Here is a 16,814-nt window from a genome sequence, read left to right on the forward strand (position 1 = left end):
TCCTTTCCCCTCCTCCACTCCAATCGGGTTCTTTAAGGTGGCGGGGGAATAAAGTACTTTCTGCAGGACTCAGAAAGCTGCTTCCCCCCACACACACACACTAGGTGTCCTCTTTTTTGGTTTCCCAAATATGGTCACCCTACTTGAATGAGGGCTTCTTCAGTGGGAGGCCCTTGGTTTGCACAACTCCCTCTCAAAATAGGTGCAATTAGCCTCAATTGTGACTTTCTTTTATTACATTTATATCCTGCCTTTGTTTTCCTCCTCAAGGAACCGAAGGCAGCATACGCAATCCTCCTCCTATTCATTTTTATCCTCACAACAACAACCACCCTGTGAGGTAGGTTGGGCTGAGAGTCCGTGACCGTCCCAAAGCTCCCAAATCAGGGCTGGTACCCTAGGCAAGGGGAGCTACTTGCACTCCCCCCCCAAAAAAAATTGCCAACTTCGATTCAGCTGTTCAAGAAGAGTTTCTGAACTACTATAGTTTCCTTTTATTATGTTTTTTCCCTTAAAACAGCTAATTTGTAGAAAACGGTGACCCTTAAAGGGCAGTACTGCGCCCCTCTGAGGTCTGCACCCTAGGCGGCTGCCTAGTTCACCTAATGGGCGCACCGGTCCTGCCCCAAATGTCCGTTAAAGACCCTTTCATTTACACAAGCATCAGGGTTCCTGGCTTGTTGGCACTGTGGTGTTTTGAGGTTAGATTGCTATTGTTGCGTTTTCATTGTTTTAGTGCGATTTTATGGTTGTTTTATCGGTACTTGTTCTATTAATATTGTAAGCTGCTCCATGCTCCTTCTGGGGTGGGGGGAGAACCAGAATTCGAAATGGTCTTGCATTTTCATTCATTCACTTTGCTTAGGGCCAAAGTAACCGTTGTCTGGACATGTTAGCTCTTTGCAATCAGGTCTGGAGTCTCTTCTTTGGGTAGCCCTTGTTATTGTTGTTGTTGTTCAGTGTTGTTGAACAACAACAATGTTGTTCCCCACCTTGATCCATATATTATTATAATATAATAAAATATAATATAATAATAATATGTTGTTGTTGTTGAGGTTAGGTGGGTGATGACGACATGGGACCGGGCCTGTCCCTTGGAGGATCCCAGCTGTTGGGACACCATTCTCAGGACCATGAACCTTACACACACACACACACCCTCAGTGACCTTTCTGTTTTAATCACCAAGGCCTTTTAAATTCAAAATAACGACACTGGAGGCTGGGCGGCTCTGAAGTCTGTTAGTGTAGCAGTAAATCTGCTCCAGGTTTCAGTCAGAACTCTAAAGGAGCGTTCCAAGGTCGGAAACAGTTTGCTCTTTCATGTTCCTTTAGACTTCTGACTAGTTCTGACTGAAGCCTGCATCACTCCACTGACATCGGAGTCACCAGCTTCTACTGGATACAGGGCATTTTCTCTTGAGAGAGGCATCGCTTCCCACAGTGTGAAACCCATTCTTTTTACCCCACCGAACCCCTCTGGCGTTTGAAATGGTACAAAAAGACAACGAAGCTGATTGAAGTGGGGGTGTCAAAAGTAGCACTCCTCCAATTCTGAAAAGAAAAAGAAAAAAGCTTCGGCAGCCTTCCCCAACCTGATGCCCTCTGATGTGTTGGACTACAATTCCTATCACCCCCAGCCAGCATAGCCACTGGTCATGGGAGCTGTAGTCCAACACATCTAGAGAACACCAGATTGGGGAAGCATGGCCTATGCATGTTTTTTTCTTAGCAGCTAAGGGGATATATAATTGCTAATAATAATAATAATAATAATAATAATAATAATAATAATGGCAAAATAATGATGATGTTTCCCGGTTGGGATGGGGAGACAATGACCCCGTGATCACTTTCTGGTAAAACGGCAGCAAAGCAAACCAAGTTACTCAGCCAAACCGATGGAAGCAGTCTCCATTCAACAGTTCCTAGAACGACACAATATCTCACACAATATTCAGCTCCCTTAGATCACTGCATAACCTGGGAACGAAGGTGTTCCTTTGGCTCATGTCCAAGTTCAGACATGGTTTCATATGTGATCAGAGGGAGAAGCAAGTTACAAGTGGCAAAGAGCACCTTTTATCAGCTTAGGTTGATATACCAACTACGCCTTTATCTGGACAGAGATAGCCTAGCTACAGTTATCCATGCTCTGATAACCTCTCGTTTGGATTACTGCAATGCGTTATACGTGGGGCTGCCTTTGAAAACGGTCCGGAAGCTTCAGTTGGTACAAAACAGGGCAGTCCGTTTACTAACAGGGACTGGTCAGCGAGATCACATCACGCCAGTCCTTTTGCAACTTCATTGGCTGCCAGTCCAGGTCCGGGCCCGATTCAAAGTGCTGGTATTGACATTTAAAGCCCTAAACGGTTTGGGGCCAGGTTATTTGAAGGAATGCCTCCTCCCACATGTACCTGCCCGGACCTTAAGATCATCTACAGGGGCCCTTCTCCGTGAGCCCCTGCCAAAGGAAGTGAGGCAGGTGGCTACTAGGAGGAGGGCTTTCTCCGCTGTGGCACCCCGGTTGTGGAATGAGCTCCCCAGAGAGGTCCGCCTGGCGCCTACACTGTACTCCTTTCGTCGCCAGCTGAAGACCTTTTTATTCACTCAGTATTTTAACCCTTAATTTTAACTTAAATTTAAATTTTACTGTTTTAACTCTGTATTTTAATCTTATATCAATTTTTGCTGTGTGGTTTTATCCTGGTTGTGCTTTTTATACTGTATTTTGTATTTGTGCTTTTAACCTGTTGGTTGTTTTATTATGGTTTTAATTTTTGTGAACCGCCCAGAGAGCTTCGGCTATTGGGCAGTATAAAAATGTAATAAATAAATAAATAAATTACAAGAAGCGAAAACAGCCTCTAGATCCAGGGTGGGCAGAAAATAGATCTCCAGATGTTTCGGTTTCAATTCCCAATCATTGGCCACGCTGGCAAGGGCTTCTGGGAGTTGAAGTCCCAAACACCTGGCAATCTACCTTCCACCCACCTCAACCCCTGTTCTCCATCAAGGCTGTATGCCAGGCGATCATTTCTAAAAAGCGATGGGATGGACTTTCCCCTTAACACGATCTTCCTAGTAGCAGCCCATGGCATTGGTAGCTTGATAACTGTAGTTAAGTCATTTGACGGATCTCCATCAGGGTAGGGTGGGGGAAATGCAGCTTACCTCATGTAGGTTGAGTTCTTTGACTTTTTCCTTTAGAATAACCTGCCAGGAAAGATGACATGTTAGCAGAGGGGTTGTACCAGTCCCCCCAAAAACAAAAAACAAACAAACAAAAAAACAAATTCCAAAGCACAGTTTAAGCCTGACAATGAACAGACCTTGCTCTTTTGCTTAAAAAGCCTTGGCCGCAGAGGTTTAAAGGCAGCTTCAGAAACGCAACACCCTGGCTATAAAACCACTGCTGGACACATGAAAAGGAGCCCAAACACCTGGCCCAAAGGGATATGAAACGTACAACCAATTTCTAACACCTCAAAGGAGTTTCATGCATTGAATGGCTTCTGTGGGACCCCCAAAGAGGGAGTTTCATGCATTCCGTGGGACCCCCAAAGAGTTTCATGCATTGAATGGCTTCTGTGGGACCCCTCAAAGAGAAGGACAGCAGACTAAGAGGTGACCCTGGTGGTGTCTGCCATGACACAGGCTCTGAACTTGGCCACAGACACGCCCTGCTCAAGCTAAGTTCCACCACTTGAGGATCCTGAGGCAAGGGACAAACACCGCCTTTCTCCAAACTAGGTGGAGAAAGGAGTTAAATTGGAAGGATTTCAGTCATAAATCAAATTTAAATTTTACTGTTCTAACTCTGTATTTTAATCTTATATCAATTTTGCTGCGTGGTTTTATCCTGGTTGTGCTTTTGATACTGTATTTTGTATTTGTGTTTTTAACCCGTTGGTAGTTTTATTACGGTTTTAATTTTTGTGAACCGCCCAGAGAGCTTCGGCTATGGGGCGGTATAAAAATGTAATAAATAAATAAATTAATTAAAAAGCGCTGTGAATTATATGTACTGAGAGGTGAATTATTGTCAGAGTGGGTTTTAAATGTAAATAACTACAGATGATAATGGCTAAACCGACAAGTGGGATTTTTGTGGTAGTTAAAACAAACTGGTTAAAACTTTATTTTAAAAGTTCACAAGCTTTGTTTCATAATAAAACAGTTCCCAAAAAACTTTTTAAAACCTCACATCCAATCCTTTCACTCTTCTCATACACACTTTCCTTTCTCTCACACCTTCACTCTTGAACTTTCTTTATTATCAGTATTTATTTTATTTTATTTATTACATTTTTATACCGCCCAATAGCCAAAGCTCTCTGGGCGGTTCACAAAAATGAAAAACCATCAATATTGATTATCAATATTGATTATCAGTATTGATTAATATATACCAACTGACTATCAGCACACCACCCTCAAAAGACACCACTCTCTACACTGAACCTCAAATTCTCCAGAACCCAAGTACTCTACACACCATGAGCTAACACAGAGAGCTCCCAATCTCCCCAGTCATTCCCTTATATATCACTCCTCCCCCTCACAAGACATTCTAACTCCACCCACTCAGGTCAACATTCTAAACACACCAGACTTACGAATGCTAGACATGCCTCAGGGAACTGAATTGTGGGGTGTAACGCCACAGTGTCCAATGGAGTAAGTGCGTTTAGGATTGCAGTTGCAGAGCGTGAAAGTTAAACAGCTTGTTATTTTTGTGCTTTATAAAATGACTGTGCATTTGTGGAAGTTTCTAGGGATGTAAAAGAATTTCGTTTTTGCTCGCAAAACTTGTGAGCATGCCCTATTCGAAGTCCCAAATGCACGCTCACGTACGCCACTCCCACCTCCCCCCACAATTCATGTGAGAAAATTCGCTCGCGTGCTCAGAGTTAGAACACGTTTTTATGTTCGTGATACGTGGAACTGTGGGCAAGGTGCTTAGTATATTAGGATTAAAAATTGGTGTGGCCAGCGGCGGCCATGTAAAATTGTCTTGAAAAGAGAGAGAGAGAGAGAGAGAGAGAGAGAGAGAGAGAGAGAGAGAGAGAAGAATACATGCACACATCTCACCTGTTTGTAGGCATAAAGCTCTTTGTGGGCTTGATGTCTTAGCCTAGAAATCAAGAACAAAAAGAATAAATTTGAAGGCAGAGTAAAAACAAACAAAAACACGGAAAAAATAACCTAGAAAAAAAGATCACAAGAGAAAGTTGGTCCCCCCACAAATAAAATAGTAAATCGTTTGGTGAAATGCTTCCTGCACTGTACAATTTCAGACTGTAGGTTAGAGTAATCGCACTCCACACTAAACCATAGTTTAGTGCAACGTGCGCAAGCAGGTGAGCCTTGGCTGTTATGCTCCGGGATCCCCTTCTCACACAGGGCCAAGAGATGGTGTTTGGAAACATCTGGTCCACCGCAGCCTTCCTCAATCTGGTGCAGACCAACTGTTGTGCACTAGGACTCCCATCAGCCCCAGCTACTTAGGGATGATGGAAGTTCAAGTCCAAAAGTGCTGGAGGGCACCATGTTGGAGACGGCCGATCTACCACAACATCAATCCATATAAGTTGTCCCCTCCTCCCGGGATTCGTTGCTCTGTTCCATGAAAGACACACAGAATTCACAGCTTCTGTCAGGTTCTGTCCTACAGTACCACCTGGTGGCCGCAGTGCACCTTGCCGGCCGCAGAGTAATTGCAGGACCCATGCCCATATCAGCAAGCACTCTCAGATGGGCTGATGCAGATCAGCTGGGAGTAGCCAGGAGCGGGCTATATAAGAACGACATTTCTGCTACAGCCTCTGCCACAGCAACATGGTCTTCTGTAGCCCATTCCTGACTTCCTGCAATTCCAGACCTTGCCTGACCATGCTTTTCACCTCTGGCCCTGCTTGTCTCTGGACCATGCCTTCTGCCTCAGGCCCTGCTTGGACTCTGTTTGCCTTTGGACTCTGAACCCTGCTTGCTTCTGGACCTTGTCTCTGGCCCTGCCTGGACTCTGTTGCCGGTTCTGCTGCCTTCCATCCTGGCCCTGGCGTTCCTGCGCTGAGGCCTTGCTGCCCATGCCCCAGACCTTGACAGCTTCTGCTTTCGTGACAAGGGGTGCTGAAGGAGCAGAGTCAGCTCCCGGTCTGAAGCAGCCTTGGGCAGAGCACTTTCGGTCAAGGAGGGCTTACCTGGCTACAGCTGCAGCACTTAGTAGCTGGGCCTAGTTGCCCTGTAAATCTCCCATCAAGCCCCAGAGTGATGCCTAACTTTGGGCATTGGGGGATCCAGCCAGGTGCTGCTGCTGTGAGTACCAGGTAAGAAAAAACAGTTAAAGCTGCAGGAGCCCTAGCCTCTTTTGTATCTGTCCATGCTAGGCAGGGCTCCTGCAGCTTTAACTGCTGTCATGAAGAGGAAATTTCAAAAGGTGCTACAGGCCTACAAAAGACACCTGCTGAAATTCCCTTTTCTATGCAACTGTTAAAGATACAGGAGCCCTGTCCTCCTTTCCATATGGACACCCTACCTCTGAGGGACTGTTGAACCTAATATGTTTAAGACAGTATAAGCCCACTCAGTGCAACAAGACAATAAGCTGGCCCATGGCTCAAAGAGGCTGCAACCTGCCCCGTTTGTATCTACTGGCAGTGCCGGCCCAGGTTTCTCCTCTACCTTCATGCTGCCATTGTCACCTGTTGCTTTTGCTCCTCTTCCTCATCATTGCTCCCACTTGCTTGGCAGGCAGAGAGTCAGGGAGCAAGGAGGCTGGGGCGTCTCCTGCTCTTCACCACCAACATCCTTGTCTGGGTCGAAGCGTGAAACAAGCAGACTGCAGTGGTGAAGAGGAGCAACTCCAGGGAGCTCTTGCCGGTGGACCCTTGCTGGGATGTGGGCTCACGACAGGTGCTCAGCCACGCCTACCTGCTAGGGTGACCCTATGAAAAGGAGGACAGGGCCCCTGTATCTTTAACAGTTGTATTGAAAAGGGAATTTCAGCAGGCGTCCTTTGTATATATGGGGAACCTGATGAAATGTCCTCTTCATCACACCAGTTAAAGCTGCAGGAGCCCTGTCCTCTTTTAAATCTGATCTCAGTATAGCTCCTGCAGCTTTAACTGTTGTGATGAAGGGGGAATTTCACCAGGTGCAACATGCATACAAAGGACACCTGCTGAAATTCCCTTTTCTATGGAATTGTTAAAGATACAGGAAACCTGTCCTCCTTTTCATGTGGTCACCCTACTACCTGCCCTTGATGCTCGCTCTGCCTAGTGGTATAGAGCACACATGCGTTGCAAGCCAGAGGCGTCCTAGGGCTCATCTACACCAATTAGGATATCCCACTATGAAAGCGGGATATAAAAGACAGGAGCCACACTGCTACTTTGAAGTGGACTGACAACTGTTGGGGCCCATTGACACAGGCCATATACTGCTTTCATACCACTTTCATAGTGCTATATCCTGCTTGGTGTAGTTGTGTCATGGGTCCCAACAGTTGTCAGTGCACTTCAGTACCGCTATAAAGCAGTAGTGTACATCCTGCAGTGCACTTCAACACCGCTACAAAGCAGTAGTGTGGCTCCTGCCTTTATATACTGCTTTCATAGTGGAATATCCTGCTTGGTGTAGATGAGCCCATAGTTTTGCATGCATGTTTTGATTGGAGAACTCCACTGAAAACTTTAGAAAAGTGTTAATTTTGAAGGATAACTCCATTTCAGGTCACGTATTGAACTCAAAGTGTGAAATGGGGTAATTTTGCATTAAAATGTGAACCGAGTTAATTTCTCCCCTATGTCTATAGTTGCCTAGATAAACCCACAATCCAAAGGTGGCATTACTACTGAAATATTTCAGGTCGTACAAAATTCTATAGCTAGATTAACTGGAACCTTGAAATCCCTAAAAGACTGGCAGCCAGGTCTCCTCTCATATTTTCCTTTCCAGTTAGTAAGATCAGCATCTGAGTCCCCTGCTTCAGTTACCCCCACCAAATGAGGTGAGGTAGGTAGCTACAAGAGAGAGGCCTCATCTACACCAAGCAGATATTGCACTACGAAAGCGGTATATAAAAGGCAGGAGCCACACGACTGCTTTATAGCGGTACTGAAGTGCACTGCAGAATCTACACTACTGCCTTATAGTGGTATTGAATTGCACTGACAACTGTTGGGGCCCATGACACAACTACACCAAGCAGGATATAACACTATGAAAGTGGTATATGGTCTGTGTCAATGGACCCCAACAGTTGTCAGTGCATTTCAATACCACTATAAAGCAGCAGTGTGGCTCCTGCCTTTTATATACCACTTTCATACCGCTTTCATAGTGGAATATCTGCTTGGTGTAGATGAGCTCCTAGATTCAATCCCTGGCATCTTCACTTAAAAGGTGCAAAATAGCAAAACTCAAACAGGCTTTGGAGGGGGAACAATCTTCGATTGTGAGACGCCATCGATTGTAAGACGCACACTACCCTATTTCTTCGATTCTAAGACACACTTTTTTCCCATATAAACTTCTCTAAACATGGGGTGCGTCTTAGAATCGTGGGTGTGTCTTAGGGTTTTTTTTTTCTGTTGGTGGTACTGAAATTAGTGTGCATCTTACAATCGAAGAAATACGGTAATTTCAGTACCACCAACAGAAAAAAACCCCTAAGACACACCCCGTTTTTAGAGATGTTTATATGGGGGGGAAAGCGCGTCTTAGAATTGAAGAAATATGGCATTAAAACTCAGCGTTAAGCCTGTGGAGTAGAAGTTTGCTTTACAAAGGGATTTTAGCTTCTCTCCAAGTCATTTATCTTATATTTCCGGGGTCCAACTAGTGTCTCTTGTCATCAGGGAAGTTGCAAGTTACCAATGACGACAAAAATGAAGAGTGGGGGGAAAATAAATATTTTTAATATATATATATATATATATATATATATATATATATATATATATATATGTATGTATAGATTTACCACCATTAATAGTAAGTACACTTAAACTCTGCAGGTTCAAATCTAGAAATCTGCAAAACACACAGCGTCTGTTGGTGGCTTGGATACACACATGACGCACAAACGCACACCTCTCCCAGGGCGAAAGCGCAAGAAAAGCATTCCTCCTTCACCACCTAGGAAAGTCCCTTCCTTAAAAAAGAAGCCTGATAGAATTATTTGTTCTGGCTCTTGAACAAGGAGGGTTTTTAAGAATGCCACAAACACATCAAGGCTGGGCACTTGGGTTTCGTGCTATATATACTTCTGGGTGGCTGGGTTTTTAAAAAAATAAATTTTAAAACAGGGTGCAAGAAACCAACACAGCTTGTTGTTCAAATGGTTACTTCTTGTTCTGTTGTATTTTCATCCTACGCTTGCTTCTGCTATAGGTTTCTTGCAAAAAAGCACACGGCATTATACCCACCCACTCTCTGTCCATCAATTGCCACTGGGTGATGCTTGCAGGAATTTATACTTCCTAAACAGGTAAGCAGAAGTATTTATTTGTCCAGGTGTGGGTTGCAGCTTGAAAACAGTAAAGGATGAGGCTAAATGGTCCAAATGATACATATATTTGCAAGGAGACCTTTACACGAGCACCTGAAACATTGTTTCCTGTCAAGGTTGACTCTCTGGTCTAGGCCAGGCTAAAAACGGAGTAGGATGCTACTGGAAATACATAGAGCTTTATCACACCAGCGTTATACTGTGCAATCACTGCGAATTGCATGCAAAGTTTTCCACCTTATAACCTGCTTTGATTGCGAAGTACTCCCATGTATCCTGCCTTAATTGTGCTATAAAGCCAAAAGATTCGCCATATTTAGCCCCTACATTTTGAGCGTATCTTCTGAGCCACCGCTGGGACACAGGAGCAGAATTTTAAAGAAATGCTTACATCTGCGTAAGCTGTAAAGATAAAGACACCAAAATCGGCACAGTAATAGATATTAGGGAGAGCTTTAAGCATACCAAATTTGAATTGAATTGGGTCATCCGTTGATTTTTTTAATGATTTTTTACATTTCCCCCCTTAAACTCACTTCCTGGTTTGCAAAGGATCGCTGCCTCCCGGTAGCAAAAACAACAACAATGGTGAAAGCTTAGTACTACGGGATAATCCGAGAGAAGCAGGGATGTGGGATGAAGCTTACAGTATAGCTCCTCATGGGATTGTACCACTGCAGAATGCACAAAGTGGATTTTGTCCATGCTGGAATAACTTCCTGTTCCTGTATCAAAATCTTCCCACATGTTAAAAACGTTATTCTGGCCTGTACTAGCTTTCCAAGTTCAGGGAGGTTTTGACAAAAGCATGCAACCCTATTCCTTTCCCATTCATGCTGAGGTGGTACAGCCCAGTGATGACTGTACCAGGCACCTTTCCTGGATGCTTCAAAAGGCCTATTCACAAATCCACGATGAAAATCTACGGACAAATCCGCCACGCACAATTCGGAATTGTAGTATTGTAAATCGGACACTCTCTTTCTGTACATAAATGAGCAGAATGCAATCTTTGTAGAAGCTGTCCAAGTCTCAATGCCTAAGCAGTGCATTAGGGTCAGGACTGGCTTAGCAGAGGAAGAGAAACGGCACCGCTGTGCCTTGCAGGACAAAGAGATACTGCTTTGCAAAAGGAGTAATGAATGACTTGTTTAATCTGAGCACAATTGAAGCTGAAAAATAATCAACTCTCCCGACAGCTTTATGTTCAAATATGCAGTTGAATCTGCCTGAAGAAAAGGCATCAGCTGCAAAATGAAAACTGGAGTAGAACAGAACTTCTATGGGAAGCTATAAGAATTATACCAAAATTTAAAATGTGCCCAAGACCCCTTACTGAAATAGTTAAAGCAGACTGGAAAATAGCTATTTACCTTGTCACCTATGGTGAGCAAAAATTGCCTCCAGGTGAACAACAGACAAGGAAGGTTTTGTACATTATAAAGAACAGTTTTCTTTCCCACCACCACCCTTTTTATTTATTACATTTATATCCCACCTTTTTTTCCTCCAAGGAACCCAACGCAGCATACATAACCTTCCTCCTCTCCATTTTATCCTCACAACAACAACCCTGTGAGGTAGGCTGGGCTGATAGTCTGTGACTGGCCCAAAGTCACCCAGTGAGCTTCCATGGCCAAGCGGGGACTAGAACCCGGATCTCCTGACTCCCTGTCCGACACTCTAGCCACTACACCACACTGCCTCTCCCTTTTCCTTCCTTCATGCATCATATAATCACTTACACAGGTATGGGTACACTATTGTAAAAATGCTTTGTGGGCGAATAACTTTGGCAGATTTATTTGTGAGCCTGAGTTATGGGATTACATTATTTGATATAGACAGAAGGTGCCAAGTCTGCGGGTGATAGTCAGACACACAGGAAGGTGTTGGTACCAAGTACAATTGCAAAAGAAAATTTTTAGAAGGTACACAGAGAACATTGTGACCCAATAATAATAATAATAATAATAATAATAATAATAATAATAATAATAATAATAATAATAATAATATGTTACCCGCCTCTCCCTCTGGATCGAGGCGGGGTACAACACAAATGCAAACACTATAAAATGCATATAACTAATTAAAATATTTAAAACTAATATATTATTAAAAGCAGCACTATATTAAAAAGGCATCTTAAAATTCAACTGGGTTTTTGAACAAAGCAAACATACAACCTGCGTTCCAACACGTTTGATCTAAAGTGTTCTTCTTATGTATGTGAGATGTTGCTACTCCGGATTTGATGTTTAAATCTCTGTTTCTACTGCCAAAGAAGCCTGTGTGCTTCATTCAAGATGGAGACAGTTCTGAATAAACAGTTTATATTTTCCAACGTGGATGATCGAAAATTTGACTGACTAGACTACAAAACTGATGGGCAGACACATAGAATAGCAGAGTTGGAAGGGTCCTACAAGGTCATCGAGTCCAACCCCCTGCTCAATGCAGGAATCCACCCTGAAGCATCCCTGACAGAGGGTTGTCCAGCTGCCTCTTGAAGGCCACATCACAAGGCCCAATCGCTTCGGAGAAGCAGGAATTCTATATTCTCTGGTGAGGACCACATTGGACAAGTGACTAGGCAGGCCCCTGAACCCGCACTTGAGTTCCTTCCCAACATCTGCACGGGAAGGAAGGCAAGTGCAAATTTTCCGGCCCTGCGCCTCTGGAAAAGTAAAAAAAAAATAAACTGGAGGAGGGCGAGGGAGGAGAGGAACGGGGCTGTTCCTCCCCCGCTTTAAATTTTTTAATAATCTGTATCTGTGGAGCTCCGCAGATACAAATAATAAAAATAAAAACGGTGTGTGTGTGTGTGTGGGAGGAACGAGGCAGGCAGAGGAGGACGTGAAAGGGCCATCTCCTCCCTCTGGCCGCCCATTCCTCCCCACCCCCATTTTTTAAATTTTTATTACCTGTATCTGCGGAGCTCCACAGATACAGATGATTAAATTTAAAAAGTGGGGGAAGGAACAGACCGTTCCTCTCCTCACTCCCCCGGTTTTTATTTTTGTTACTTTTCCAGAGGCGCGGGGCCGCCCATGGCGACCAATCAGGGGGGCACTATGGACTCCATTGAAAAAAAAAAAAAGCCGGGGTAAGCGCCTGAATTTTTTGGAGCGGCGTTTCCAGGGTTTGCAACCCGGATGGCTTTGCAATGGCAGCTGCATCATGTAGATCAGCCTTCCTCAACCTGGGGCGCTCCAGATGTGTTGGACTGCATCTCCCAGAATGCCCCAGCCAGCTGGCTGGGGCATTCTGGGAGTTGTAGTCCAACACATCTGGAGCGCCTCAGGTTGAGGAAGGCTGGTGTAGATGATATGTCGCTACTGTGAAGCCACCCTTCGTGTAGATGTGCCCCAGAAGTGATCTTAAGGGGCTTCCCAGACCCCCGTCCTGAAGACAAGTAACTCCACACAAGCTAAGGGCTTAACTTTATTACAGACCAGCCTCCTCCAACCCAGTGTTCTCCAGATACGACACACTACAACTCTCATCATCCCCAGCCAGGGAATGCTGGGAATTGCAATCCAACACATCTGAAGGGCACCAACTTGGGGAAGTCTCCTAAAGGCAGCGGCAAAGTGGTTAAATAGTCTATGGCCCCGTTCAGAAGACACCTTAAACCATGGCTTTAACTACAGTGACTAAGGCAAAAAGCCTTATTTGCTGTGGTTAAAGCCATGGTTTAAAGTGTCTTCTGAGCACGGCCCGGCTTTCTGGCTTAACCACTGTGGTTAAAGCCATGGTTTAAGGTGTCTTCTGAACAGGGCCATTCTCTTTTCCCCATGAACACTTGAAGCTGTAGTTCCCCTAACAGAGGGCTGGATCAGTGGTCCCCTTCTGTTGCAGGAAGACTTCTATCAGAGGAAGGGAGAGCGCCGCTCTTTCCACACTCCACTACCTCCTGCTTCCTCCTGCTTCCTCCGGCCCTACTGGAGAGCCATTGCTGCCAGTCAGTATCAATAATATTGGGCTAGAAGGACCCACAATCTAACTCAGTTTCCTGTGTTCTAGTCTTCCATTCAGTGCTATTCAACACTGTGCCCATAATGCCGCACGTTTGTTGAAGTTGATGGACCGAGGATGAACACAGAGTTTTAAAAGACAAGGAAAGAAAGCTTGAGGGTATTTACAAGCAGCTGTAGGACTCTTTCGAAAGACACAACTTGCTCTATTGTTGGATGCCTTTTGTGTTGCAAAACTTCTATATTACCACGCGCTCTCCTCCACCCTTCATTCCTTCCATAGATTTAATGTGTAACTCATTCTGATTCAGGGCGCAACCCTAACCCTAATTAATAAATACCAAATCCTCACTTCAAGGGCAGCAGAGCCTACTGGAACTAATATAACCTCAATGACCATCAAACCAGTCAGGTGAGGTCAGAGCAATTTCAAATAAAGAAAACGCTCTATTAAAAACATCAATATAAATGGGAAAACTAATTAAAAACCTCTCACTCCTACTTACCAGGTACAATACCTATGTGCCACAGGGCACGTACACAGACTTTCAGGGCACGTACACAGATTTTACCATGGAACTCTCTTCTAGCAGAGATCAGACAGAGTGAACTTTTACCAAAACTGATGTGGGGATCGCTTGATATGAGATGGCAGGTACATGGGTCATTTTAAAACTTCCACATTATTTTACGTTGATGTTTAATTTTAATGTGGCGCTTTTAGTTAAATTGGCATCCCCATAGGATGGATCAAGTCTGAAGTGTTTAAATAATAAAATAAATGAAAAGAGAAAAATGCTTAATCTCCAGCACATTATTTGTTTTTTGATTTATTTATTTTTTAAAAGTCAATATCTAGGAGGGGATCCTTCATTTATATCAGCCTTCCTCAACTTGGGGCGCTCCAGATGTGTTGGACTGCATCTCCCAGAATGCCCCAGCCAGCTGGCTGGGGCATTCTGGGAGTTGTAGTCCAACACATCTGGAGCGCCCCAGGTTGAGGAAGGCTGATTTATATGGAAGAATGGCCATGGATAAATAGGATTAGGAGAGCTACAGAGACCAACACATTTAGAGGCCACCAGGTTGGGGAAAGCGGTTCTAGAGCTCTATCAGATGAGTGTTTTTTTGCACGCTTGTTCCTGGGCACTTATGGATTTCCGCGGGTCCCCCTCGTGACGTCGTCTGCCTCCTGCCTCTTCCAGCCTTCTTTGCGCGACAAAAAAACACCCCAGTAACTCCGACTTATTTTGAAAGACGGAAGCTGCCGCTATCTCCTGCTGTGTGCAGGAGAAGCAGCGGGATCAAAACGGCCCCCAGAATGGTGCAAGTTGTTTACTTCCTCTTTCAAAAGAGGAAGTAGTGAGGGACAAACGCGCGGGCGGAGAAGCGACGGGAAGCAAACGCGATTTCCCTCGTCTGATGGAGCGCTTTGAATCATGAATGAGCAACATTTCTATTTTCCTTGGGTTTGGTGTAGCTAGAATAACATGTAGACTCCTATGCTTGGAAAACTCCCCCCCCCCTCAAAATATCCCTGCAACTTCTCTTACAAATGTGCTCTCACTTTGAGGGACGTGAGCAGCCACTGCGGTGTGGACAGCTCTTGTGGAAAACGCTCTTTTGAAGCGAAGCACTGCGTGAGGTTGTTCACAACAGCGGCCGATAAACTGGAATCCACACAATTAAATCCCTTGTACCCGATGGGCCAGCAACAGGAAGAATGAAGCTGGCACAGAATTCGCCCACTGCTGCCCTAGTGTCAGAAATGTGGGTTGCCTTAATAACTGCCCCAAAAGGTGCCGCTCCAACCGCGTTTGCCTCCATGGCTAAACTTCCAAAGCAGCAATAGTTTTGCAAACCAGCTGTCTTTTCTACCACTTGGTTCAGATTAACAAGTCAAGCCTGTTTCATTCAGCTCTGAACCGCGCTGCTGAGTGAGCAACATACATGTGATAAGACACTGAAGGGGGGGTTGGGAGAGAAAGATACCAACAGTTCCTTAAGCATGGAAGTTATTCATGATTTGGAGCTGGGATCTCTAGGGTGGTGCAAGTTTTGAAGCTCAGACTCCACTTTTTGATTAAGTTCTTGTAGTCTCACCACCTGCCCTCAGAGAAATAAGTGTTTTGTGAGCGGCCATGCCTGCCATGGCAGCCATTTTGTGAGAGTGCCCTCGGCGTTCTCTCAAAATTCCGAATGGGCCCACTGAGCCAAAAAGGCTGGGGACCCCTGCCTTGGAGTGATAAACGCAGGAAATCACCCAGCAAATTTGTTTCTGCCTCCTACCACATGTGTGAAGAAGGTGAAACACTTCTAAAAAGGTTATGTAAATTTGCATTTTCATAGAATCATAGAATAGTAGGGTTGGAATGGGCCTATAAGGCTATTGAGCCCCGGTGGCTGTCCAGTTGCCTCTTGAAGGCCTCTAGTGTGGGAGAGACCCACCACCTCCCTAGGTCAGTGGTCCCATTGTCATACTGCTCTAACAGCCAGGAAGTTTTTCCTGCTGTCCAGCCGGAATCGGGCTTCCTGTAACTTCAGCCCATTATTCCGTGTCCTGTACTCTGGGAGGATTGAGAAGAGATCCTGGCCCTCCTCTGTGTGACAACCTTTCGAGTCCTTGAAGAGTGCTATTTTAAATTCATATTTTAAATTTCTGCATTGCTGCTAGGTTTTATTCTACTTATACTTTTGTATTGTGGTTTTAAGCTTTCATATTATGTTTTATGCTCTACTTATGGTTTTAATTTTTGTGAGCCACCCAGAAAGCTTCGGCTATGGAGCGGTATGGAAATGAAATGTACAGAAAGCCACGGGGGGACGGGTTTTCCACGCACTGGAAAAACACCCACCACGTCACTAAATAACCAGCAATGGTTCCACAGCATTACTTTTCTGGCATTCTAAGATCTGCCTGGAACATCAAAGCACTTACTTGAAAAACAATTAAGGCGGCATCTAACTAGCGACCAAATGAACCATTCTGCTTTGGAAACGGGGGGGAAAATGTAAAACTAGTTCTCAAGTGTCCAACAGAAGAGAAACCAGGTATCAAAATGCCAAGTAGACAAAGCAATTGCAGCTGAGGGTAGGTCTCTGCTTGCACAAGATGAGGAAGTCGACACTGAATATGTTAAAAACCTGATGGGATTTGGAGTACCAGCGGAGAAAGGGGTGAAAATAAGTTTTTGATAGAGAGACGTACTGTTTCTCGAAGTGTAAAATAGTTCCTTCTGATTTGGGGAACTCCAGGCCTGCCCTGCATCAAACTATAAAACAGTGTGTTTGGTCTGGGTCAAATCCAGCCTG

At 44.6% G+C, this 16,814-nt stretch overlaps 1 protein-coding gene across 1 annotated transcript in view; it reads right to left on the reverse strand.

Annotated features, from left to right (window-relative positions):
- The window catches only part of RNF24 (ring finger protein 24), an 83,608-nt gene that overhangs the window by 14,679 nt on the left and 52,115 nt on the right, over nucleotides 1-16,814 (reverse strand). Inside the window, exons 3-4 of the mRNA XM_063136144.1 lie at nucleotides 5,100-5,142; nucleotides 3,180-3,221 (exon numbers count right to left, since the gene is read on the reverse strand). Coding sequence (XP_062992214.1) covers nucleotides 3,180-3,221; nucleotides 5,100-5,142 — 85 coding nt within the window. The remainder of the gene's footprint in view (nucleotides 1-3,179; nucleotides 3,222-5,099; nucleotides 5,143-16,814) is intronic.

Source organism: Elgaria multicarinata, chromosome 10 (genome assembly GCF_023053635.1).
Source record: "Elgaria multicarinata webbii isolate HBS135686 ecotype San Diego chromosome 10, rElgMul1.1.pri, whole genome shotgun sequence".
NCBI classification, from domain to species: Eukaryota; Metazoa; Chordata; class Lepidosauria; order Squamata; family Anguidae; genus Elgaria; species Elgaria multicarinata.